At 49.6% G+C, this 27,073-nt stretch overlaps 1 protein-coding gene and 1 long non-coding RNA gene across 2 annotated transcripts in view; both read right to left on the bottom strand.

The window, feature by feature from the left end:
* Window positions 1-8,797: 8,797 nt before the first annotated feature.
* Window positions 8,798-16,794, bottom strand: ELFN2 (extracellular leucine rich repeat and fibronectin type III domain containing 2). The gene has a single exon (XM_026112602.2). The coding sequence runs from the start codon at window positions 16,412-16,414 to the stop codon at window positions 14,009-14,011; it is 2,406 nt and encodes an 801-aa protein (XP_025968387.2). The 5' UTR covers window positions 16,415-16,794; the 3' UTR covers window positions 8,798-14,008.
* A 190-nt stretch (window positions 16,795-16,984) lies between these two features.
* Window positions 16,985-27,073, bottom strand: part of LOC112990697 (uncharacterized) — a 50,108-nt gene continuing 40,019 nt past the window's right edge. Inside the window, exon 3 of the long non-coding RNA XR_003261116.2 lies at window positions 16,985-17,082. This is a non-coding gene — a long non-coding RNA (uncharacterized LOC112990697). The remainder of the gene's footprint in view (window positions 17,083-27,073) is intronic.

The following is a 27,073-nucleotide window of genomic DNA, read 5'->3' as shown; positions in this document are numbered from 1 at the left end:
GCTAGGTCTTTGTAAAAATAAGAATTCATATTTTAACAGCAGTGCTATTCTAAGTCTGACGTCTGAAGATTGTGAGAGTGGCAGGGTTTGTAGAGAAAGGTTGGCTATGATATAGTCATAAAAAAATTGGACAGGATTTCAGGCACATGGACAGGTCTGGAGGAGATAAATGCAGCAGGTTCGAAACAGAGCTTGTCCATTTTTCCAGTTAATTTGGCTTGTCCCAAAAAAGACATTTATCTCCCTCTATAAACCTTGCCTCTAACAAAGCATTGTTCCAAGTTGGCAGGAATCAGAAATACACGGATTCCTCACAGCAGCATTACCTGTCTCAGAGCAGCATATCTCTAAGAAGACAGAGGAATTTCAGTTTCCTTCCACACTTCCCAGATGACATGAACTTTCCCATGGCTTCATGTAGGCTTACACCTTCCATAATACCAAAAGTATCATCTAGATAATGTTCTGATAGTTTCACAACTGCAGATATAGATGACATTTGGGTGCATCTCATCCCCCATTTTTGTGAGTTCTGGACAGTCACAGGGAACTCACCTGGAGGCTTTTTCAGAGAGACTCAGCACTGTGTCCCATGGATGAGTAGCACAGAGCACACCTTACATCTGCTTAAGAGAGGATGTGAAGCTGACCACAGATGAGGTCATTAGCACATCTAGCACAGACCTATGTCTCTCAAGATCAATTCCTCAGGGACTTTCCTGGTTCAAAATTAATCTTTGTTCAGAAGGGGCTTTAGGGCATTGAGCCATCTATTTCAGTTTCTTCCTTGTTTATTTTAACCAATAAATTCCTGATTTCTTACATCCTTCCACTTCTGTGTCTTTCATTGGCAGAAAGCCCTGACATCGGCATTCTTGTCACAAGGCAAGTTTTGCTATTAGGAGGATCCCAAAATTGCATTGCCCCAGTACCATGGCTCCCCCTGTCTCACATAACCTGATGCACCAGGCATGGCCTTGATCGCAGCACCTGCCAAGGTGCTGGCCCAGACAGTTAGGAAGATTCTGGTGCCCAAGGCAACCATGTCTCTGGGGCTACCCTGGCTTATATGGTTTTATCTGATGAGAAGCCCAAGCTAAATGTAATTTTGTCTCCTGTTCATTTGCCTGATTGCCACTGCATTTTATGCAAGCGTTTGCTGTGTCCTGGGAGGACCATCAATAGCAGCTGCAAAAGTCCTGTCCTGAAACCCTGAATCTCACTGCTGGAATTCTGGGATACTTTAGATGCAGCTGTTTTCCCATCAGGTGTGTCGGACGGTCTCAGCATCAGGCTAAGAGTTACCTGGCATTTTACACCTCTGCAGCAGTCTTGTTGGGTAGACCTTGGCACAAGGCTGTCAGGAGTTCCATGACAGAAATGCAGAAGAATGGATGTACAGGATCAACATGAAGGTCCACCTACCTGTGTCCTGTCTCTGACAATGGTCACAAGTGGCTGTTTGAGAAAGAGCAGGGCTTGAGCATTCCTTGTTTTCTTTTCCCAGCTTCTGGTCATCAGCAGTTTACAGACTTCCAGAGGTTTGGTTCAAGCTGACTACTTCTGTTCCCCAGGATATTTCCTTGGTTTGGAAGAAAGGCCATGTTACCTGAACAGATACATTTGCCCCATCTGCATGGTGGCCATCTGGTATCTGATCATGCAGAGACCAGAAAACATGTGCCTTCTTCCATTGGGCTTTGTTCTCACCAGAGGCTGCAATGTGCTGGTGAAGGAAGAGTGGCTGTGAGGGCTTCCTCATCTGGAGGATAAGAAACACTGACATCTGGTTGCCTCTGTGGTTAGAGACCAATGGCTTCCTTCAGGGAATGTTTCTGGTAACAAACTCCTGGATTTGAACGGTCCCAGGAATTTCAGTAACTGAGAGGAGGAGCTGTCCCATAGAGGAGAACCCTTCCTCTGCAACCCTGTTACCATTTATATTATCTTGTGAAGAGCACATGCACACCATGACACACCAGAGGAGACCTGCTGCAGCTACAGAGCCTGATCATGGTAGAGTCTGACTTCAGAACATCACTAGTTGGCAGCACAGCCACAGCCTCTGCATTGCTTGGGGACTCTGTGTCCCAGACCATACCACTCAGATGGGGCTATGATATCCTGGTGAGGGAGAGAGAGCAGATGTGGTGCACAGCAGGCCCACACACCCACGAAGCCTCTGTTAGAAGGAACGCTCCATTGCTACCACTCTGCCATCACCTCTTCCCCAGTCTCCTCTCTGTTTGCAGTCCCACTCTGCTCCAAGACCCAATACTGCCTCATCACCACCACATAAAGAGCCATCTCAAGCACTGGGAAAGCAAATGCCCATCTCTCCACCCTCTTTTCAGCTTGAGGAATAACAACAGACGAGTGCAGTGAAATAGCTGAAAATCCTGCTGTAAAACAGCCAGTTCAGCTAGATCCTGAGGCATTCTTCTTTTACTTAGACATCTTGTGTCTATCATTGCTGCACTAGGAGACCTTGATTTTCAGCTGAGATCTTATTTACTAGGAAACTTTGGAGTCTGGTTTTAGAGAGCCTTCACTTTACTCCAAGTCTTGCTTAATCTGAGAGCAAGGTTCTGTGTCCAAAATGCTCCATTCATTGCCCTAAAGTTATTTTTCCTGACTCAGCCTAGGACAACACTGAGTGGAGAGGAGCCCTTTGTATGTGCGCTTGTATGTATATGACATCTTAAGTTAGTTTCATATATTGAGTATATCTCAGCTGCATTCCAGAGTCTACCCCACTGCAGTCTAGGCATGTTGTGGCTAGCTGAGCATCTTAGCAGGACTTTGGTTAGTGCATTATGGTGAATCTTTGCTCTGGCAAGTTTTGCCTTGTTTTATCCCTTTCTGAGCAACGAGCTTGTATTTTTTGCGTAGTTTTTTTGTTGGGTCGGCTGGTTGTTTTTGCTCTCGGAGTCCAACACTAGATTGGGGCCCTCTGCTGCTGCTGCTGCTGCTACACACTCAGTCACACAACCAAGCCTTTCCAGAAAATGACCCCTTCTTACAGGAGCAGGCTACGCAAGCCAGAGCAGAATTGTCACCTGGCAGTTCTGGGTGGCTGACCGCCCTTTAGAGCCTTGTGGAAGTTGTTTGATTCTTGGTTTCCATGGATGTTGCCCAGTCAAGTTCTGTTTTCCAGCTCAGCTCCCTGCAGCAGCGGAGGGAGCAGTGCGTACCAATGAGGGACCTTCCTTCCACCCTCGCCCTCCAAGGTCAGAGCTCAGCACACCCCAGCTCCACAGGGAGAAAGACAAGTTCCACCTTTACCATGTTAGTCATTAATCCTTGGCATCCTCTGGGCTGACCTGCCACCTTGAGGTCTCTTTTTGCCTGCTGGCTTTTAGAAGAGCTGCTGGTGTTGCTGCAACAAAGGCAGGACTCCCATCAGCAGGTGCTGAAAACTGGCCTTCTTCCCTCAGGTGCATTTGCCCCACCACCATGTCCCCTAGCTGTCCCACTACAATCTGTGCCCAGTTTTGCTTCTCACTCTCCCAAGCAGTTTGCTCCATCCCTGAACCTCCAAACCTGCTAAGGAGGGAGAACACACTTTTCCTGGCCACCACCATCAATGCCAGTGCCATCTCCTATTCTTCCCCTCTGCACCAATGGCAACATTTCCTACAGTGGCCCTGCAAGGAGGGCACTGTTCTCATGTAGTATGGAAACATAGCCCTGGAAAGCCTCTAATTAGCCTTAATTAGCTAATTCACAGCCTCATCCTGGCAGCTCTTGCCATGAAGTGCTCAACAGACAGTGTCAAAAATACCTATTATCTCCCTGGCCGCCACTTCAGAAGCAGAGAGCAAAGAAGTGGGTGTCACAGGCAGGAGTTCTGGTGGATGATGGTAGCAGGAGAGATGGAGAAAATGTATTGGAGGGAAACTGAGACAACAGCTCTCTCCCTACCTTACCAGAAGTGGCTGAGAAGCTGGGATCTCAGCTGTCTACTGGCCCAATGACCCCCTGAGCAGTTCCCAGAGTAAAGCCACTTTTCCTCCAGACAAGAGGATGGCATGGGAATAAGTAGCAGCTCTGCTTTGATTGAAAAACCCCATACACAACAGGTACAGCCACTTCAGCCTTTACAGCTTTAACCTGATAGGTCCAACCTCTCTTTGCCCTCGTGAATCAGCCCTGTAAAGCAGTTTGGCTTGGCTTGGCCATTTTCATCAGGCCGCTGCATCACTGTCCTGCAGCTCGGGACCTGGGCCTGACAGTGCACACCCATATCCTCACCTCTGGATCAACTCCAGACATTCAAGCAGGGAAAGAACAGAATAAGGAAATGCCCATGCCTGTGTGAGGAGGTGACAGCTGATAGCTGGGGCAGTTCTGTGCCTATTTGCTCACAAGTCTGTAGGTAAAGCTACACTCCCTGCCTGGCTGTGCTTCTCCCTCCTTCAGCCATTTCACACCAGAAGTCCTCAGCCTCCCCCACCCTTTATTCAAGCTCTATCTTGCTATTCAGCTCCCGTTTGTCCCTCAGTACTCACGGCAGCACCTCCCCTGTCATTGGAGCTGGAGCAGGACAAGCGGGAGAAGGCACTGGGCTGCAAAATTGGGTGCAAAAGTTGCAATGAATTCTTAATGATGCCCTTTCTGGCAAATTATACAGAGAGATGGAGCTGAATGCTTTCCTTTTTTTAAGTGTTTCTTATTTAAAAAGTGATGAGGCTTTTCCACAGCAGCATTGGCTGGATCCCTGCTTACTTCTGCCTTTGTTAGCAAGAGTCACCAGTACAACTCCTTGGACTCACTTTCAGTGCTATTCCTTCTTCCTTGCAAGATGTATGTTAGCTATCAGTCCCTGACTAGCTTGGCAATCCCATTTTGAGAAGTAGCATATAACCATATCCAGACAGCCCCTATCCCAGAGAGTTTGACGAGGGAAGGGAGGACACAGATCCTTGTTTGATACTTGGGAAGTGGGAATGCAGCAATTCTGCACCCTGCTATAGTCTCACAAAACCTGTAGCAGAAACACGAGTTCATCAGTATAGCATAGCACCACTGACACTAATCCATCCCTTGTCCCAAGTAGGTATGTGAGCCTGTGCCCTGTGTATTCAAGCACTCCTTCTATCTCCCTTATCCTTCCACTCCTAAATCTTTCACCCTCAAGCTGTTCAGGTTTGCATTCTCTCTCTCTCTGTTTCCCCTAAGCATGAGAAGGGAGATGTCCAGGTTGTTCAGTGGCATCCTCCATTCCTCAGCTGAGGGTGGGTACAGCCTGTGCGCTTGCACTCCCAAATCCCTTTAGGTTCTGTGTATATCTCACTCTGTCCTCCAGTTCTACATTACACGCAACTTTGTGTTTTAATTAAGAGCATGTCCAAGAGCTGGGGAAAGATGTCAGCTTGACTGTTCCCTAGACTGCGCTGCTCTCCTCCCTCTGAGGGAGAGACCTTGGGACAAATACTAGCAGTATGGCCCTCACACCCTGATCTGTTTGGTCACTGCCCTGCACCTCTCTTGATCAGTGGCCCCACTGGAACCAGCAGTATCTGGGGGGAGAGATTCCCCACTCTTCTCCTGTAGGCCTTGCCTGACTCTGAGGAGTCACAATTGCTCAGGGTCCCCAGGGCACTGCAGCTTCAGAGAGCAGTGACCTCTCCCCTGATCTGACCTGGCTATTGTAGAAGCCTCCAGGAAATGGATAGGAAATCAAGGCTCACAGGGGATGTTACCCTTGTAGGGGAAACAGACTTCATCTGCCAAGCTACAGTTCCTCCAGGGGACCACAGGAGCTCTTCCACACCCGACAGTCCAGGAGAGGGCACTATTACCCACATGCAATTCTCTCTCTCTCCCTCCCTCCCTCTCTCTCTCTCTCACACGCACACGCGCGTGTGCGCACACGCGCACACACACACACACACACACACACACACACACACACCCCTACACTCACACCCCTCAGCAGTCCCATATGATTTCCAGCGAAGGGCTCTGTGGCCAGGTTACTCCTTGCTGTGTTGCAGTAAATGATTGCTTCAATAAGTTACTGAACTTCATGGAGATGAAAAAGAACCAGCTCAGCATGAAACAAACACAAAACAATAAAAAATAGTCTTCATGAGTCTGCAGCCAGCCTAAAACATCAGTCTATGTGAGGCTGCACCATTCTTCTCAATGATGTCTTTGGTTAGCATCCCAGCTCACGTTCTGGCCACTGTGTTCACCCAGCTGGCTCCCTCCCTCATGCTGTCCTCTGCAGTCACTTTATCATTTGCACAGCACTGGGCCTTTCTCTCCCTCTCTGAAACAGCCATCTATGATTCACCAAACAGGGTCTGGAGACAGAGGCCAGTGAGGTTTGCTGCAGGGACTTTGTCAGTCAGTCAGAAACTCCTCATATGCATAGGCACTTGGGAGAACAAAGCGGACTCACAGGTGCAGCTCACACCTCATCCCTTCCTGGACACACACAGGCTCACATGACCATATGCAGAGCAGAGGACTCCGATGGTTTCTGACTGGAATCAGACAAAGGCTGCTTAAATTCCAGCACTGCTTAACTCTTTCTTCACAGATCATTTTGGCCCAGAGGGCTGGCTACAATGCCTCTGTGTCTTCCCAGTCCAAAAGTCCCCACCTAGCTTCAAGATATTTGTGACTACTCAAACCCTGACAGTGTTTCCTTCCCAAAGTTTCCAGCTCGCCCTAGACAGCCTCTGCAAATACACCTTGTCCTTTTTCATTCCTGTGGTGGAGCAACCATCTGAAATGCAGGGACTGTGGAGACAAAATTGAATTTAGCAGTAAAATAAATAGCATGGAGGCACTCTTCTGATTAGATTACACCTGTTTAGAATTTATGCATTAATTCCTCCCAGGCTTTGAGTTTCTCTGTCTCAGAAGGCCCATATCCCTGCACTGCAGAGGTATGGATGTCTGGAACACCGCCTTGACCCAGGGATCCAACTTTCCACCAAACACACAAAGCTTTGACTAACCTCAGCTGAGCTCCTCATTATCATGCACCATTTTCTATCCCCCAGAGATGCAGAGCTCAGCACCATGCTTCAGTCATGCTTCCCAAGTCCAAGGAAGAATATGTAAGAGTGGGAAGCATGTTTGTAGAAGCATCTGCCCCTAAGGCTGCTCTAAATCAATCCAAGCATAGTAAGAGTCGCCAGCTACCGTGGCATATATATCAAGGAGCTGAAAGTCACTGTTGCACCCATATTCACAGTCCCCAGAAGACTCCTTCTTCCTGCCTCCCCCACTCTAGGACCTGAGGTTATAAACTCAGCACGTCCAAGAAAGAAGCTCAGGAGCCATGGTTAGACCTGTCTGATCAAAGCTGGATGCACAAGGGCAAAGGAAGCAGCCCACTAAGCCAAGCAGGTGTATCACTCTTGAAGAGGCTAGAAATGAGAACAAACAGGAGGTGGGAAGAGACAAGGCATGTAAGAGAATGGCTGTTATGTCACCATGCACAAATTGGCCTACTTATTTGCATAAGTACACTAATACCCATGGATTTGCTGGCTGTAGTTTGGACTTGAAATATTGATGCTTAGGAAGAGCTGAGGTCATAATATCTGCTGGTGGATTAGGCTACAGCTTGCTCAGTCACTACCCATGGCTACATTGCCTGGGATCTACGCTGAGATAATGTGATCATGTGGACTGCCTTCCTGCAGACAGCTCTGGAGCTTGGGCAGAGGATGCCTCTCACCAGCAGTTGAGGGCTTGTCGTGTAGATGATGGGAGAGCAAGCATTGCCCTATGCCCAGGCAATGGTATATGCATGACCAGGATGGAACGTGAACTGGGTACTACGTGCAGCAGGGGACTGGCACCATTATGAGGCTAAGGATCCAGCAAAATGAGGATATGTCCAAACAAGGCTCACGACAAGGTGATATCCAAGGACAGAGAAGCAGGATGCTCCCAGTGTGTTCAGGAGGAGCAAATGGTCACTGAGTGCTTGGGAGAATCCAGAACCCTTTCCCCATTCCCTGACACAGATGTGTATCCCCAGCTTTCTCAGTTTCTCCCCTATGTCCTTCTTCCCCGTCCCATATCACTTCCTTCCCAACACAAGGCTGGGACAAATGGACTCAGAAGCAGCTTTTCATATTTTTGTTTGTTGTTTTTTGGGTTTTTTTGTTCTTTTTTAAATAAGAAATTTATTGCAAATATAGAAATTGATTTTCTCCATACAGGAATCTCCAAGTTGAGGAAAAATGATTTCGTGCCATTCAGTTTTAAAACAGGAAAAGGAAAAAAAGAAAAAGAAAGAGAAAGAAATAAAAATCTAAAAGAAAAAAAAAAAAGAAAAGAACATAACTCCAACACAAATTTGTCCATACACAACCAAGGGGGTCACAGGGTTGTTACGGAAAGAGGAACACCAAAGAGGCCACAAGGAGCCAATCCTAGCAGCTGCCTTCAAGGCCTTTCATTGCATTCAAGGGGAAAACCCCTGGCTCTTTGTCCTGTAGCTGCCCACCCCTTCCCATCCCCTCGCCCCAGGTGCTGTGCTTGTAGATGGACCAGCAGTACCAGCCCCAGCGGATCTCCGCCTGACCCAGCCAGCCTCTTCCTCTGCTCCGGGAAGTGGGAGAGCAGGCTGTGGGAGCAGGCCTCCAAAGAGAAAGGCCTCACAGTGGTGGTGGTAGTATGAGGGAGGCAAAGGCCAAGCCAAATGCACTAGGATGGGGCAGACAGATAGAGTCATGAAGGAGAGAAAGGAGGGGAAGGGGTAAGTTAGCTCCAAGCAGGGAAAGGAGAAAGGAAGGTGTCCACCCAGTGGGAGAAAGGGAAGCTGGGCAGAGATTGTCCTCTCTCCATCTGGGGAAAGAGGGTGATGCAGACAGGGTGGGCTGGGGCTGCCCTGCAGAGAGCTACCCTGCTAGGGATGAATGGGGAGAGGTATGACAAAAGCTCCTCATACCACGAAGCAGAGGAGGAAAAGAAGAGACAGATCAAGAGAGCCTCTCACAGTATGAGGCCAAAGTGGCTGGAGGGACAGGGTTTGGGAGTGCATGTATGTGTATGGGGGAGATAATGCAGACACTCCCCTCTGCCCCTTCTTCAGGGAAAGACCCTAAAACACCTGCCTTATCGAGGGTAGGGAGGGGGCAGCTGAGGTGGGTCAGGCTCCTCCAGCCCTACAAGAGACCCCACAGCCCAGTGGAGAGTAGCACTCTGTGTCCTTCCCACACCAAACCAACCCAAAGATGCTTCCTCTTGTTCGGACGGTGGGACAGCAGCAGTCTGGCTCCAGAAAGAGGATGTAGCTCAGTGAGGCTTTTCTTCAGGGCAGCTTGTGCTGAAGGAGGTGGTGGTGGAAGGGATGTTCTCCAGGCTTTTGGAGGCTGTGTGCTCTTCCAGATGCAGCTGAGCTTTCCGATCAGCAACACACATGGCAAATGTGCTTTCAGGGCCCTTGTTCTCATTCCTGCCTGTGTGGCAGCTGCCCACCCTGTAGCGTTGACCTCTGCCCTACAGAGAGGGGCCACAGCTCATCATGAAGTCTACCCAGCTTTCTCTTCAGGCACTGCTGAGCTACTCCCCACCTCCTCTCAGACAGCGTCCACCCCTCCAGTAAACCCCTTCTCCCCTTTTCTCTTTCTCCCTTTATCATCCCATCACTCTCTGTGCAGCCACCTCTTCCCCCTGCTCCTTCTAGCTTGTCCCTCTTCTCCGCCCCCTCCATCTGTTTCCTCCTTATCCCTACACCCATTACGCTGTCCCTTTAGGGGCCCTCCTCTTCCCTCCTGTGTCAGCCCCACTTGTCCCTTCTTCAGCTCCTGTTATCCTTTCCCTCCTGTGTCTCTTCCTCCTTCCCCCGCCTGGTAGAGCCTCTTCCAGGCAGACAGGCTGATTAGCATTGCAAACACATAGAGCCCTCCTCAGCCTGACATAAATCTTCATTTGTCAGTCATGAATATTTCACACCTGTCTCAGGAGGGATTTATTCAGCATGGAAGAGTGGGGAACTGAAGAGGGGAACGTGGCACTACAGCACAAGATGGGGGCGGCATCTGCAGGGATGGGAAAAGGCTCTGCCCCATGGCAACAGCAATCCTAGGGTCTAATGTTTACTCCACTGGGCACAGGAGTCCAGCCCAGGCTCCCCCGAGCCTGTTCCTGTGGGGAGAGGGCAGGTTGGCACCCACCTTCATTCCTCACCCTCCTGTCTTTCCAGTGAAGTGAAGTAAATTGCTTTCCCTGCCAAGATTCACCAACCCAGAAACAAAATGTGAAGGGAGCCAGTCCTAGTTCTGCCCCATGGATCCACTTTGCTCTGGAAGAAGGCAGGAGTGCAGGGCTCTCACCAAAGCCAAGCCATAGAGAGCTTAGAAACCTGACGCAGTCTTTCTACACTCTTCCCCAGCACAGAAGCCTTACAGGTTTTGTCACACCCCGCCCTCTGCCAGGTCCACCCTCAGGGGAGGAGACGTAGGACAGACCTAATTCAGAGCCCCCTGTAATCAATGGAGGGGGTTTCTAGTGATTGCAACAGGCTCCAAATCAAGCTTTCACTATATCAGAGTTTTCTCTGCAGATGAGGCATTCCTTGTTCCTCTAAGAATAGCCTTGCTTGTAGACTCACTCCTGTTTCTAAATAATTAGGAGGAATGATGACCGCTAGAAAGAGCAGGTCTTTGATGTACAACACATCCCCCTTCACACACACAACCCTGAAAAACAGCTAAAAGAGGACATTTGGGGCCAGAGGAGGGGAACACCTGAAAGGGGAAAGGGTGCTTCTTATGGGGCTGATTCGACTTGGTTCTCTTTGGAGCATGTTCCCTCCAAAACTGATAAGAGTCTCTCATAAAAATCACATCAGGGATGAGGGAAGGGAGCAGAAGAAACAGGGACAAGGACAGGAGAGACTTTGGGGAAAGGGGATAACTTCCAACAAACTGGCACATACACAACAGGTGTTTGCTGAGAAAAATACAGTAAAATCATCATGCAAATAGAACATTAAATCTGCTTCCCTCCAGCAGGGCTGGCATCATTTTGTGAGCCCTTGTCCCTGGGGAGGGAGCAGGACAGGAAAAAAGGGAGGAGGAAGGAAGGCAGGATACTTTGTTCCTCCTTTGCCTTCTTCCTCCCACAGAACAGTCCATCTTGTGCAAAATTCACCCACTGATTTGGGGTGGGGGGCTACAGTAGGAACAGAAATGGCTTGTCCCCCCTACCCAGCCTTACCCCTGCCACAGGCAAAAGAAGGGCCCGACAATAAATATATCCCTGACCTCTCTTTTCTGCCTTGTCGGGGTGAGGGGAGAAAGGAGCAGAAACCATTATAGGTTAAGGCTCCCACCCAAAACTATAGAATGAGTGGAACTGATTACGGGACCATATAGCAGAAGGGAAGCACAGAGGGGAAAGGGGGGAGAGGAACAGGACTTTCTCCCCCCATGCCTGTCACCTGCCTTTTCCTGTCCAATTCTGCCCCCCACTATTTGCCTTTCCTGCTTGGATGGTTGTCATGCTGAAAGACCACTGGGCTTGCTCCATGTGGTAACTGGACAGATCTCTGCTGTGTCTAAGCACCTCTTGCAGCATTTACCTATCTTGATTTGCTGCAGTATCCCGACATGGAGGGGCCTTTGGCTTTGGCAGCAGCGATGCAACTTTCCTTCATCCCCCTGCAGATACAGGTGTGCATACACAGCATACACACCCCTTCTCTTAGGCTGCACCAGCTCTTACAGAATGGAGTCAGTCCCATGAATACCTCTGGCCTCAATTCAAGGCAACACAATGTTTGACTGGAGGAAAGCAGACTGCTAGTGAATAGGACTGAGGCCATGGGACCCCAGGACTGCCTTAGGATTGTTACCATCAGCATTCCTATGAGGAAGGAAACCCAAGGCTCTTCACAGGTTTAGACCTTGGGGATTTTCTCTCTGGTTTTCCCAGAACAGGCTCTGTCTGCCTACTGCTGCTCCCTACTTACAGAAGATGAAGCCATGTCACCTGTATCATAGAAACTAGTTCTCACAGCTGGCAATGTTGCTATCTGACAGATGACTGACAACTTCTCTGCAGGCAGCACATAAATCCCTCCCAGAATCTCCTACTCTCCCAGGGCCTCCAAATACCCTGGAGCTTCTGAGTAGCTCCTCATAAAGAAATAGCCCCTTGGGAGAGGCTAGCACAACACAGGCCCTCACCCTCAGCCTGACAGGGACAAAAGATTGTCAATGATGATTGGGTTGTGCAGCTTATGGAGGGAAGGGCCACTCTGCTGCAGTGAAGATCCACCTGGCAGGCAGCAACCCCTGCTAGACAAGCAAACTTCGGGGGAGAAGGTGCCAAGATTGTGATTTGCTGGGCTGCTCAGAAACAGGACAAAGTGGAAAAAGCAGCAGGCTTATTCCCAACTCTGTGGCATATTTCCTATCCCAGAGACAGAGATCGGGGGCTAGCAAGGGAAAATAGTTTTTTGGCAGGACATCAAAAAATCCCTAAGAAAAGTCTGTGGCAGCTGAGTGCAAGGAGGTGGAAGGTTTAGGAGGCAAAAAGTTGTTCCAACTCTCCTGAGGGCTTCTAAGTATCCAGTGCCATCCAGGGGCTGTCATCCTCCTCTATCCCAGTACTCCCAGTATAGCTGCACACACAAAGGGGGCTTTTTCTGGAGCCATTCCTCTTGGGCTTCTCCAAGGCCCCTTCTCACATGCCTTTCATTTTCTGTGCTCCTGCCTTCAACTTAGGCTGTCCCCTATCCATGCCAGAGTATCTTATTCAAGGGAAAACCACTTAGTGGTTTTCTGTCAACTTCAAGAGTGAAGAAACAGGAATCCTGCTGTTCAAATCCTCTTGCTCTGTCCCTCCCAAGCAAGCAAGGAGGATGGGAGATGCCCTCCCACTCCCCTGTGGTGCAAGTCAGTTGGGGCGGGCTGCAGAAGATGAGATCCAGATGCCTTCCTCATAGGAAGGGAAGCATGAATAGGGAGCTCAAAACCTACTGCACAAGGGCAGACTGAGCATGGGTGGGCATGGGGAGAGGGACCCCTGACCTGTGACACCCATGGGGAAACAGGAACAGGTGGAGAACCCTTCACATCTCTGAGATATCAACCTTCCTGCATCTTTCTTCACCACTCCCTCCTGAGGACCTGACTTGCCCTGCCAAAGAGCCCAGTCATACCCCCTGGCCTCACTCACTGGCAGATGACTGGCTCTGGGCAGGCCTGGGGAATGCCCACCACTCCAGAGTCTCTGGGCATTCTTTAGCACTAACATGGTGGGAGAAGGGGACAGAGCAGCAAAGGCACAAAAACTGTTGTGTGGCAGATCCTTCCTCCCTCTGCCCTTCATACGTCTTCTGGATGGAGGTTCATAAAGTATTTGGATAGAAAGCACAAGCCTAGGGAGCCCTAACAAAGAGAAGTAGAGAAGAGGAAAAGGAAAAGGAGTGAGAGAACTTCCTCCAACAAATCCCACCAATCTTGGAAGGGGACAGGAGGGTGAGAAAAGCCTCCTCTGCCAAAGGAAAAGGGGGGAAAAGTAGTGTCATCGAAGATCTGGAGGTGCATGATGTGGGCAGAGATGCTCTTACTAATTCAAGGTCCTCCCATGCCACCCAAAAGAAAAATCAGCCCTCAAGTAGCCACAGCAACAGAAAGGGCAATAGTTCACAGCCAAGTTTCATCCTCAGTGAGAGTCCTTCCCTGCCCTTCCACTGCCACTGCTGCCACCCCCTCCCAGGCCAGTCTCATCCCTCCACACTCAAGTGTTGTTACCACAGTATCAGAGCAAGCTGCTCTTTGCAGCCATCTGCAGGCATTAACAATGGTCCCTGTAACACGGTAGAGACAATTCAATATGTGTGTGTGTCTGTGTGTGTGAGTTTTCTGTTGTTGCTGTAAACTTTAAGAAATGACTTTGTCAGTTTTGTATTTGTCAGGAGTATTTTGTGGTCGGTTTATTTTTCACAGTCAAGTGGCATTTTTTTTCTGGTCATTGGGGATTTCTTGTTTTGTATTGTTTTCTTGGAAAGAGCAAGGGAGAGTCACAGCTTCTGCTGAGCAGAGACTCCTTTCCAATAATCCAGGATGTCATGCAGGTCCTCGTCCTTGGCAAATTGGACTTTCTTTCTCAGGGCATGCCCAGCCGCCATGTAAACCTCCTCCCTGTGGTGCTTCTTGTAAGGCCGGAATCGCTCCCAGATCTTGTGGGTGCTCTCTGACGAGTACTCTGGGCTGGAGGAGTAGCCCGAGAAGTAGTGTCTGGGGGAGAGCTGGGAGTACGTGGAGTCTCGCTTGGACCGGGAGAGCGGCTTGAGGAATGACACCCGCTGGCTCAAGGTGTCAGCACTTTCCTCATAGTACAGGGCCGGGAAGGAGTGTCGGTGCTCGCTGCAGTGGTAAGAAGGCTTGACCTCCAAGTGATGGATGGCACCCGGGGACACCAAGGGAAGACGATCCAAAGGGCTGTTGAGTGGGCTGCCCTTCTCAATGTATTTGGAGTCAGACTTGCCCAGTGGTGGGTGGTCAGGCACATCCAAGCTGAAGACCTTGGCGCTCTTGATGGATCCACTAGAGGAAACACTGCAAGTCTTTCTGGCCACAGCAGCATCTGCACTCAGCTGGCGCTGCAAAGGGTGGTGGGAGCTTTCTTTGTAGGAGGGGGAAAGAAAGCTGGGCCGCTCTAGCCCACCCGAGGAACTGGCAGGGATGGACTGGCACTCAAAGGCCATGTCTGAGTCAACGCCAGTCCCACCACCCAGGAAGGAGGCTGTGTCCAGCTTGAGGGCATCAATGCAGTTGTTAATGATCTGGTTGACCTTGTCTACCTCCTTGGCAATAGTAGAGATCTCAGCAGCTGAGCCTTGCCCATTGTCAAGCTCCCTCAGATCCTCATCCCGCTGGGTCCGTTCCAGCCCATCCCCACCACCAGTCCGTACTTCAATGTAGTTGCCTTTAGTAGTGACTTTAGGGGTCTCCATCCCAGATTCCATTGATTTGGATGGGGGCAACTTCTCTCCAATCATGGAAGGGATGGAGGACATCCGTGAGACAGGGATGACTGGTGGCTCACCCAGCTTCTGGGAAGGGTGGACCATAGTACTTGTATCAATATCTGATCCATAACGCATTTCTAGGATGGTCTTCTTGACATTGAGGGACTTCTGTTTCTCCTCCTGCATCCTCCGCTTCCGCAGACAATAGTACACCACCCCAAGGACAATGACCATCCCAAAGAGGCAACCCAGGGTGGTCATGATGTAGTGTGTTGTAGTGGAAGTGCTGGAGATAGGGTCCTCCCTGCCTTTGCTCCTGGTTGCAAAGGTCAGACAAGTGTGGTTGTAGCGCCGGTTGTTGCGGATGGAGGCCACACAGAAAGTGTAATCAGTGTGGGCCTTCAGCTTGTTGACAGTGACATATTCCTTCTTGCTCTTCAGTGTCGCAATGTCAGAAACATAGCTGTTGTTGTATTGGACCAGCACATACATCTTACTGTAGGGCATGGGGATGGTTACCATCAGAATAGCTGAGGTGATGGTGACATCATGGAGCTTGATGCTGGGACTAAAGGAGGAGTCAGTGGTGGAAGAGGCTGGAGGCTTAACCGAGAGGAAGTCCCCAGGACTGATGGCTGAGCCCTCATCCAGATCTCGCTGGGAGTCAGGGGTATAAGGGGTAGGGTTGACCCTGGACAGGGAAGGGATGGTGCCGCCTCGGCACATGGACTGGAAGATGGTGATGGCATTGCGGTTGTGGTGGGGCCGAGGGACCAGGAGCGGGTACCCAGCAAACTCCCGTGGAGTCTCACACTGGAGCCGGTCATAGTTCTTGGTAACATTGTTGAAGAGTGCCAGCCAGTTAAGAAAGTTGTAGAGGCTACAGTCACAGTTGAAGGGGTTGCCAGCCAGCTCACACACCATCAAATTGCTTAAGCTGGTGAAAGTGTTCCCTTCCAGGCGGCTGAGACGGTTAGAAGACAGGTCAATGCTAATCAGGCTGGGACACTCGGAGAAGGCAGCAGGGGTGACCAATTCAATCAGGTTGTGCTGCACAAAGAGGAACTGGAGCCGGGCCATGCCCCGCAACATGCCCTCTGTCAGGTTGGTGAGTTTGTTGTAGCCCAACTGCAAGACCTGGAGGTTTGACTGGCCCATGAAAGCCCCATCCTCAATGTAGGAGATCTCATTCTTGGTCAGGTTCAGATCAGTCAGGTTGCCGAAGCGGTTGAGGGAGGAGTACAGCACCACTTTGAGCTTATTTTCATTCAGACGCAAGTCATGCACCGTGCTGTTGATGTGCTGGGGGATGGTCTCATATGGGGGCTGGTTCTGGCTGCAGATGGCCAGCCACACATAACCTTTGTCCCCCTCAATCAGCCAGCAGTCACCTTGCACGGTGCCAGGGAAAAACAAGCAGAGCAGGGCAGCTGCCCACAACCCCAGGCACATCATGGTCTGCAGTGGCACCCTCAGCAGGCCCCCCAAAAAAAACCCGAAAAACAAAAAGACCCAAAATCCCACAACCACAGAAAAAGGGAAGTAAGGAGCAGAGAGAAAAGAAAGGATCCAGTTACTAAGGGTTTAGCAGCGGAAGGGCATGAGCACCCTGGTCGTATTGGGTGTCGTCACCATTTCTCCTTGTTCTCTGGGTCAAGCCAGGAGCACAGGGCAGGGGGAACACATGCAATCCACTTCCAGCACACCAAAAATCTAGGACAAAGGAAGAGTGGGCTGGAAGGGAACTGCCTTGTGCTTCTTTTCTAAATAAAAATTCAGACCATTGACAATGAATCTTCTTTGATGTTCAGGAGTGACTCTCCCACCTTTCCCACTTTCCTCCCTCCCACCCCCCCCCCACCCACACGAAAACCACCCCAAAACAAATCCACCCTCTCCCCTCTAGCCCTTCCCCCTCCACCACCACAGCGTGATTTGGAAGAACAAGGCAGGGCTGCCTCTTCTGTCGCTCACACTCCCTTGGTTCCTCCTCCTCCTCCTCTTCCTTCTCTCCTGGGTTCCCTCTGAGAAGCTTCAGAACTTCAGATCAAACATGTTGAAAACAAAAATACAGAGAGGGAAAGAGCACGTGTGCACAAGAGAGAGCCATCTGTCACTGGAATCTGGAAAAGAAAGCACACAGCAGACAAGAAGAGGCATCAGCTGGGGGAGGTCTGAGATGAGAAAATATACTGTGAGGTTTCATGAGAAGGGGGAGATGGGGAAGAGACAGCATTGCTGAGGGTGCAAGCAAGGGAGGAGTGGGACCGCCTGCTGTGCTGATAAGTCTTTGAGAAGGGAACCCTCATGACATGTAATCTCATATTAGGGGTATGTAGAAGGGTATTGGCTGCTGTTATGTAATGTAATCACAGCCAGGGACGTGGGGGAATGTGGCTGAGTGGAGGTAGAAAGAGAATGGGAGGAAGGCTGGGAAACATACGGCTGTATTGCAATCAGCTAAAAACTCCTAGTATAAACAAAGGCAAGCCCCAAGCACAGCCAAAGCCAAGGATTTTCAGCTATCTGAAAATCATGTACACAGAGCACATGGGGCATGGAAAATGCATACAAGCCCCCCTCTTTTTTGTTTGTTTTCTCCTTTCCTTGAAGCAAGAGGGATAAATAATTCAAGCCATGTGTAACCACTTGCACTCTAAAAATTGTTCCTGTCTCTCGGTGCAGGGACAAAGCTGCTGAGATGAGCCAGCCTGGTTTGAGCACAGAGAGGGGTAGGCGGTGTGTCAAACACCAGCCTCCAGTCTCTCACCCAGCAATCCCACAGTCCTGATCTGAGGGATATCCCCCACTCACCGCTCACCAATGAGAGGCACACAACTTCCTCCTCCTTACTTTGCTGCCTCTCCGTGGCATCTATGAACATTGTCCCTTCATGGGACAGGACACCATGCAGGAATCGGGGGCAAAGTGATATTTGCCTCAATGTATCTCTGGGCCCTGGGCAAGCTCCTAGCACTCATTGGAAAGGGCAGCCTGGAGTACCCTTTCTTCTGGCCACAGCTTCAACCCTTCTCCCACTATACTGTGGCACTGCCTGGCAGAAGCATCCTTAGGCAGTGTAAGAAAATATTTTCATACAGCAGAGAAAAGACATGAGCATAGGGCTTTTTCTTTTTTAACTTGGCAGGGAGGGGGAGGAAAACAATAAAAAACAGAGAAAAGGACTCTTGGTTACTGAAGAATAAACATCCTCTCTTGCCCCTTTTATTTTTGGGGAAGGCTGCTCACTAAAGATACTGCCAAAGCTTTTGCTGCAAAAGCTGAACTGGTTTCTAGCACAGAGATGCAAAGGGCAGAAATAAAATGAAGGAAGATAAATGAAGGAGGAGTTAACCCTTGAGGAACAAGGCTTACATCTGTGTAGAAATCTGAGCTGATCTGGGTCTGTGGAATTACCAGGCCAGCTGGATTAAGGGATCAGAGAGAGTGTCACAGAGAAACACTTAAATATTCAATAATCCGGAAAGGAAAGCCAAGATGGAGAAGGGGAGGAAGAAAAGAGCTTGACCAATGGAAAAGACAGAGAGAAAGCATCTGCTCCCCACTGATAGTGGGCCAAGGCCGTAAAACTCATGTCATTTGTGACTGTCATATCATGGCCTCTGGCTGCTGCCTTGTGTCCAGCTTTGCATCAGCCAGCACTGAAGCAGAAGGCAGAGGTTTTTACAGCCTATCACTTTGTTTCTCAGCCTTACAATTCAATGAGAAATAATTTCCTGACATTGACATCCTCCTCAGGTGCATCAGAGAGGAGGCCCATCTGGCTATCCACAGACTGGGACCCACAGGCTTCTGGTATTCCTCAGTGCTAGTCCCCTACCTTTCCCCATCATTTTCAGAGGTGGCTCCATGCAGAGATACAGCCAATCCCCCACAGTGTCTCAGTCCTTCTACTTTCCCTTTTCATGCTCTTTCACCTTGCCAAGTCTCTTCCAGAGAATAAAAGAGTAGCAGGTACTAGCATGCTCTTGGCACAGTGATACCCAAAGTATGTTGACCCCAGGAGCGGCCATGAGCAACTCCTGAGCAGGCAGTTGAAAGCTTTGCCTGGATTTCTCTACACTGCATTATGTTTTCTGCTCTCTGAACATTATGCTTTGACCTGTTTGTATCTCCGCACCAAATGACCTGCACAGTATCCACATCCATGCAGGGAGACCCCAGCCCCCTTGTTTTGACCCCTTCTGGTAGCATGGGCTGCTCCAAATGTTGTGCTGAAATTGCAGCTGCCTGTTGCAGCTTGTCCATGGTGCACAGAGGGCAGCTCTGAGGCCAGCACCACATTGCTCTGCTGCAGCCCCAGCTATTGCCAACACCCCCTTCCGCTCAGGGAGCTCTGCTCAGGGAGCACAGGGAGGGCTGCCAGGGGAGACAGCCAAGCAGGGTTAAAAGGCAAGAAGTAGGTGGGTTAGGGAATGGAGGGAAGGAAATGAAGGTTCTTTTTATTCTGCTTGCCATGTACCAAAAAAACAAGGAGACCATGGAGAGAAGACTTGCTTCCCCAGCAACGCCGTAATGGTGCCAGTCTCCTACTCTGCCACAGCCCTGTCTGTCCATAGACTCCATCGATCCCGTCCCCAGACCCCAGGTCAACTGCTTAGCCTCGATGCAGCTGCATCACCATGGCCCTGTCTGGACATCACAGGGCTTTGTCTGACTCTGGTTACCCTCACTGGACCTGATCCTGACCTGACTTCCTGACACGACCTTGGACTCACCTCATCACCATGAACTCATCTGATAATCTGATCTCTCCATTGAATCTGGCTATCATTTCTGGATCTGTCCTGCTCATCTTGCTTGGGTACAGCAGGACTGGGCCATGCCGTCCCAGCCTTGTTACCATTCTCAGCTCCCCATCTTTTAGGGAGCAGCTGGCCCTTGCTGCTCCCTGACACTAGTATTCACAAGAAGGGGGAGCCAGGGATGGGACCAACACCATCCCTTCCCTCAGCCATCCAGAGCCAAATGAATGTAAATCAGGTAGCATCAGAGTCCAACAATACAAGGAAACAACACAGTGTCCTTACTGCTGGCCCAGAAGGTGCTGACACCAGACTTGGTGTGTCCCTCTTTGGCTTTTCAAAAGACACAGCAAGACAATGAAGAGATAGAGGATAGCACAGAGAGAAGGAGCAAGCACCTTCAGGTCCAAGGGAAGCCAAGGAAGGGGGAGGTGTGAGCTGTGGTGAGCCTGGTCTGAAGGGAGTCTGGGTACAGGTGAAGGGAATGGATAGGACAAGGGAAATGCTTTGTAGAGCAGGTGCAAGGCCACCACCCTCATGTGCTAGGCTCGCTCAGCTGTCAGCTTCCAAAATTGTTCAGTGGGTATCCCAAGGTGGCTCTTACAACTTGCCTTTGGCTCCTGGCCATCACCACACATCGAGAAAAGCAAGGAATGGTAGTGGCATTGTGCCCATGAGTGGCTGTACCCTCCTGGGCTGGCACAGAGTCAGTTCATCAGCTCTGAGCTCCCCAGGATTTCCCTCTGGATTTTATTCCCCACTACAGGATGGCTCAATGTTATTGGCATTTTCTTGCACCAGAATATTTGGTGAACAGAAGAAATCTGGCCACAGGGATGGTTGTGCTTTTATGGGGAAGAGAGAGCAGGGAAGCTTAGGGCAAAGTGGAGGGGAAGAGGCCTGAATCACGGTCAAGAACAGGATGTCCTGACATCCACAGACTACCCTTTGGCTAAGGGACCAAGGTGTCACAGGTGTTGACATGGGAGTACAGTAACTAGTCAGATGGCATGGTGTAAGGGCAGGTCAAAATGCAACTACTGAAAGTATAGACAGGGAGGGTATGGGGGACAGAAACAAATGGGGGGGTTGGAAGGACCATGACTGAGGGGGTGGGATAGGAGGCCTAGGGGGCACTGTGTGAAAAGGCAGGCAGAAAAGCCACATAGGACAGCAGTTTGGGCCTGTAATCCTGACCTTGCTAACCTTGCCCTCCTGGGGCCTGACGCACTGGAAAAGCCAACAGTTAATTCTACCATTGCTTAAACGGTGCTAAGAGTCTCCCATTAGAAATGCATGCATTAAAAACCCACCAAATGCTCCTGGCTCCTCTGGGGACACCCTGAAATCAGGCCAAGACTCCTGCTGCTTTCTTCTTCAGCCCTCCTCCCAGCTCAGTATTCTGCCTGCTACTGGCAGGCCTCAGGGCACAAATGCCATCTCCAAGGGGGCACTGGCTCTCCTCCCTTGGCTTCAAAGCCCTTCTGAGATTTCCCTAACTAATTCCCAAAAGAGAGGCGCTGCCTTTTCTGGTGGTGCTTGCTACTGGGAGTTGATGTCATACCTGAAGGGACAGTACTGCCTAAAAGTCTCCATGCCTGCTAGATAGTTTCTGTAATATACACCAGTGTGTTGGCATCAGTGCAGCTGCTTCAGATCGTTGTGCTTCCCTTCTCCCATCAGGATGACCAGCGAGGGTCCTTGATTTTGCCCCTTGCTGCAGTGAAAAGGCACTGCTTTGGGAGAGGCTCGCAGCACAGGTGTAGCACTGCATAAGAGCACCTCCTTCCTTCTCTGTCCCACTGTTTCAGGGATGCTCATATTACAGGAGTTACCATCAAGCCAGGCAGCAGCAAATCTGTGGTTGTGCCCAGAGAGGTGCCATAAGCCCAGAAAAGTTTGGGACCAAGAGAAGCCGAGGCAGGAAGCGTGATGATCTGTGGATTTATAATTTTGGAGTACGTGCTCATGTGTGTGAAAGAAATAAAGTGAGAGAAAGCAAGAGAGCACACACTGAACTGTAGCTTCTCTGATGTTCATCAAGGGTTGAGCTCACACAGCACTCTTCTCCTTCAATGGGGGTCCGTGAATGTCTCTCCCTGTCTCTCAATTCCACTTTTCCATTCTACTATTTTCACAAAACACGTAAGATCTTTGAGATCTCTGTCCCACCATCAAATTTGTTTGAAATTGGCCCTGTAGGCTCAAAATGCTTGGGGGACAGGGGAAGCTGGTTTAGGAAAGAAGGAAGGAAGGAAGGAAGGAAGGAAGGAAGGAAGGAAGGAAGGAAGGAAAAGCTAAAGAGCCACCTCTCCTGGCAGATAAGGCTTGAAATGGGCTCTTGCATGGAAATTCATGTGATAAAAGGTGTTTCGATGTCACTGACTAGAAAAAACCTTCCATCCCTTACAGGGGTTGGACTGGTATCAATGGATCCTGCTGCACAGTGGCCACTCAATGTTAGAGGCTCAGTGACTTTTGGCAGAGTGCTACTGTACAAGATATCTTGTAGTTCAGTTCTGGATTGTTTCAGTTTACCATGCACAAATCCACAGTCCCTGCTGGGATAAAAATTAACCCCTCTGAAAGCTGGCTATGTCCTGCCATGACTGGCAAGGAAGCTCACAGCACCTAAACTCCAGCTGGCACTGACAGGTCACTTTTGTGAGGAAGCCCACAGCTAACACAAAAGGTTATTTATTAAATAAATAAATAACCCACAATGCTGTATATAAAACCCTGCCCTCCCATTGCCCCTCCTCAACAGCGATTAGATGCTTAATTTGTTAGGCAGCAAGAAAGAGAAAATGGGAAGGCTCGGGGGACATAAATGAAGCAGTTCAGGAGCATGAAAGAGAAGACAGAGCTTTAGAACAGTAAATCTTATTTTGGAGTGATAAACACTGGCAGAAAGGTCTTTCATATGCCAACACTTCCCTGGCAGGCCAGAGAGCTACCTTTATTTTCCAAAGTGAAATGGTAACCTTTTATATTAATATGATTATTGAAGATTAAGGAGGATTTGCATCAAGCCTAGTCCACCCAGACAGCCCACAGCAGTTACCCACAGGAGTGTTTGCATGGAGGTAGGCTTGTGGAACAGCCTTCTTCAAGCAGAAGAGGATGTTGAGAGATTACGGGTTCCATATAATTGTTATCAGCAATAAAGCCACCTGGATCACTCTCTCTCCAGGGGAGAGGGGTGCGTGGGAAACTTCCCTCCCCTCAGTGTCATCCACTAAGCCCAGACAGGAGGCATTGGAAGAACTTAGAAATAATTCCTGTTGGGAATGGGGAGGGAGCATGGGCCCTGCATGACTGTCTGTGGGGACCTGCTGTAGTGAGCAGGACAGCCAGAATGGCTCTGCACGTGTGTGTGCATGCATGCACATGTGTGTGTGTCACTGCAGAGACAGGGGGCAGTGGTGGCTCTGGGGATGCAGAGTGAATGTGTGAGGGATTTGCTGTGAATGATCCGGTGGACATGCAGGCCAGGCATCCATGTGTGAATCACTGCAAAACAGCGTGAGTGCTGGCTCTGTGTGAGAGGGAATTGCCATAGGGAACGGAGCAGAGTGTTGGTTTTGTGTGCTTGTGTGTGTGCATGTGTGTTTGCATGAAGCAGTTACTGTAGAGAAAGGGGTGGGAGCCTTGCCTGCGTGTAAAGTGCTGTAGGGAACAGGGCGGGAGCACTGGCTGTGTGGATGTGTGTGGATCACGGGAGAGGACCACAGTTGTGTGTGTGTGTACGGGAGAAGTGCTGTAGGGAAGGGGGTGGGAGCACTGCCTCTGCATGTGTGCCCCTATGCAAATAACTGTGGGGAGCAGGGCGTGAGGGCTGACTCTGCACGTGCATGTGGGAGGGAGTTGCTGCAGAGGGCAGGGAAGAACCTCTGCCCTCTGTAAGCCTGGGAGGAAAGGGAAGGGAGTGCAGGTATGCGTGGTCTGTGTGAGCTGCTGCAGGCAACAGGGCAGGAGTGCTGACCCTGAGCGCATCGGACGGAGCTGCTGTAGGGAACAGTCTGGGAGTATGGGCTCTGTTTCTGCAGGGGCAGTGAGAATGGCAGTATGTCCTGCAGAAGGCCAGGAGAAATTCATGGGCTGTAGATGTCATTGTGAAGACCCCCATTCCCGCAGGGTCACATAACTCTTCTGTTGCCTTGTACTGGCCTATTTCATACAACAGCAGCTCTTGGCTTTCACTGGCTGACTGTAAATGGCAGGGCCACAAACAATTTTGGAGATGCTCTCACTCAAACCAAGCATCTCCCCAGTATTTCTGGTTGCTAAATATAAGCCCAGTGCCCTGGTGCCAGTTTGGAGTGCCTCAAATAAGCTACCCTGCAGGTGGGGCAGGGAAGCGACACAGAAGGGATAAGTCCTTGTGTTACAGCCCCTTGATGTGTCTTGGGATTTGGAGCTTAAGGAAATAGGGATTTGGAGCCTAAGGAAACATATAGGTCTTGGGCTAGCTGAGGGCAGCAATTATTTCACAAAGTATGTTGGCAGCCAGCCTACCTGTGGAGAATACTTCCATGTCCACAGACTCCTATGGGGCAGAGGAGTCAGCACTCCAGCATCCTTCAGCGTGCAGTTGGCTTCCAGCCAACCTTCCCCTAGGCAAGTAACTGAGAGAGGTTCCTTAATCAGCGAGATTCATCCTCTCATCAGTGAGACCTCTCTCCAAGTAGGACAAGCAGCCATCCCAGTGCAAGTCCAGCAAGAAAACTCCAAAGGCTAAGCCACCTCTCCAGTGAGATGAAGTGGCTGCTCTTAGATGACATTCTGAACCAGGTCATCCCTGATCTGTGAAAGTCATGTGTTGCAACCCAAAGTCATTAGTCTGGATGATGTCCAAAGATGAGACAGACTTTGTGCTTGGGTTCCCATCAAATGGAGAGTTAACTGGGAGCAGAAGAAAGCAGTTACAGATGGTGGTTCAAAAAAAGGCAGATGCAATCCTGATCTCCTGGGTGGCAGAAGTAGAGGAGAGGTGTGTGGGGGACATGGAGAAGTTGTTTCAGATGACCCAAAACTGAAATGCAAGACTGAAATTAGCAGGTGCTAATGGGCACACATCAGTCCCTCAAAGCTCTTCCGCTGGTCAATGCAAACCTGGATTCAGCAAGAGGAGCAATGCCACACGGGACAAGACTTTACATTTCCACATGGCTGCTGCCACCTTCCTTCCATCCTCCACCCTGGGCAAAGGCATAGCTCAGCAAGGGACCCTCCCCCTGGTCAGCTCTCCCACCTACACTTCAAGCTAATACCTGACATGCATTTTGACACAGCCCTGCCTCGCTTCTCTTTTCCCCATTACCTTGCCTTGTTTAGAGCCTGTTTTTTTTCTTCCATTGCCAAAACACAATGACTGTTATAATTAACAGATTATCTCAGTGCGACAGCTGCAGTTCTTTGAAAATTAGGTTGAATAACAGGATCCTGCCGTATGGTAATTTCTTTTCATCTCTCAAATATTTTCTCTCTCTCTCTCTCATTTCTTTTTTTTCTTTCTTTCTTTTCTCTCTCTCCTTTCTACCTTTCACCAGCTCCCTGACTGCCAAAGTGATTTCTTTGGGGTGAGACAGTCTGAAGGGCTCTCTCTACCTCCATCGGCTGTTTTCATTCTTTCCTTTTTACTGTCATCCTTCCACAGAGAGGTAGTGTTTGCAAGCAGAAGTGCAAACATGGCAGAAAAATGTGAGCTGCTTTGGCCCACCAGAAGCCACAATGAGAGGCCCCCTCTGAAGCCCCATTGGCTCAGAAAGGCAGTCCATGGAATTGCATGGGCATGGGAGAAAAAGAGATGTGGTGATCTGAACCACTGTCTGCAGCTTTCCGATGGTGAGCTGAGTGCAACAGTGTGGCTGAGTGGTTTGTACTGAGCTAGCCAGGGTGCTCTACCCGCCCACCTACCCATCCGCCTTCTTGCTGACTCAGTATCTGCCCCTGACTCACCACTTGCTCACTGAATGGGGACTGGCAGTACTTATACGGCATCTTTCCCTCTCACTAAGGCAATAGCTCTGCCACTTACCACCCCCTCTCCCCATTATCCACCTACATCTGTCTCTCTACTGGCTCAATTAACCCAAGCCAGCCAAAAAAGCAGCTTGCTAGAAATTTGGGGTTTCAAAACCAAACTAGAATGGGTGCTGCTCCCAGCTGGACCCAAACCAAAGGCTCTTGCAATCTCCTCCTCCAGGACTGGAGAGCCACTGACCCCTGCTGCAAACTGCACTAATCCATTCTCTGAAGTCACTGAGCTCCTCAGGTTCTGCTTGGGCAGACATGCTAGCAGACAGCATTTCAGGCTGCTGGGATGACCTGCCAGCAGGTCATGGTTTGTTGAGATGGTGTCTTGGATAGGGCAACTGAAAGGTTTCACATTAAACATGTTTTGGACTCAAGAAATCTGCAACTTTGTCAGTGAATGTACGATGAGCATTAGTCAATTGTTCTCTGTGCCTGGTTTGAACTCATGCAAAGGGTCTTGGTCCTGCACCGCTCATTTCAGACATGTCCATAATCTATATAACACCAGCTGTTATAATTAAACATTGCTTTTTCCCCTTGAAAAATTGGCTGTGTGCACAGAGCAGTATTCCTCCACACAGTTCATCCCAGCCCCAGCCCTGATATAACCCACTTCTGCAGAGGCCAGCTGACACTGGGCCTCCTCCTGTAACCTCAGTACAGTCCCTCAGCCATTTCCCGTGAAGTTCCACATCATTTATTCCCTTAATCCCAACTCAGTATAACAGAAACGCTTTGTCACCATTATTCTGCCAAAAGCCAAGTGGAGTCTTTTTAACAAACATTCGTATGTGTTCCATTGTATTTCAGCGGTCTCCAGTAATGCTCCTCCTGGTCTCCCATGATCTCTCTCTTTTCATACTTTCACCACTCCTACCCCCTATTCTCCCTTTGCTTTCACTCCAGACCCTGTGTTGGTTCACGGCACTTTCAGCACATCTCCTCATTCATTCACTGTCACTTATCCAAATGCTACTTTTATTTATTAATTTTCCTTTTCTTTAGTAGCATCCCTCCTCAGTGCTTTGTACAGTCCTACTTACTTATCCAATAATAGTATTTTCCCAATGAGTGACTCATATACCCCCTTGCTGACATTTAGAATTCTCCTTGTTCTTTGAAACACGTTTATTCATTCCCTCTGTCTACAATTATATATGTCTACTCACAGCATTGCATTTCCTACAACAGCCATGCAACAAAGAGATGATCTATGCAGAAGGAATCAATATTAAAATAACCCAACAAAATAATTGTCTCTGCCGGTACCCTGTCATTCTCCATTTTAGTTATGTAGGGCCAAGCTATA

This window comes from Dromaius novaehollandiae, chromosome 1 (assembly GCF_036370855.1).
Source record: "Dromaius novaehollandiae isolate bDroNov1 chromosome 1, bDroNov1.hap1, whole genome shotgun sequence".
Lineage (NCBI taxonomy): Eukaryota > Metazoa > Chordata > Aves > Casuariiformes > Dromaiidae > Dromaius > Dromaius novaehollandiae.
This window is presented reverse-complemented; position numbering and strand designations above follow the sequence as displayed.

What these genes read in the sequence shown, in the direction of transcription:
- ELFN2 (XM_026112602.2), bottom strand. Translation starts at nt 16,414, where the DNA reads ATGATGTGCCTGGGGTTGTGGGCAGCTGCCCTGCTCTGCTTGTTTTTC.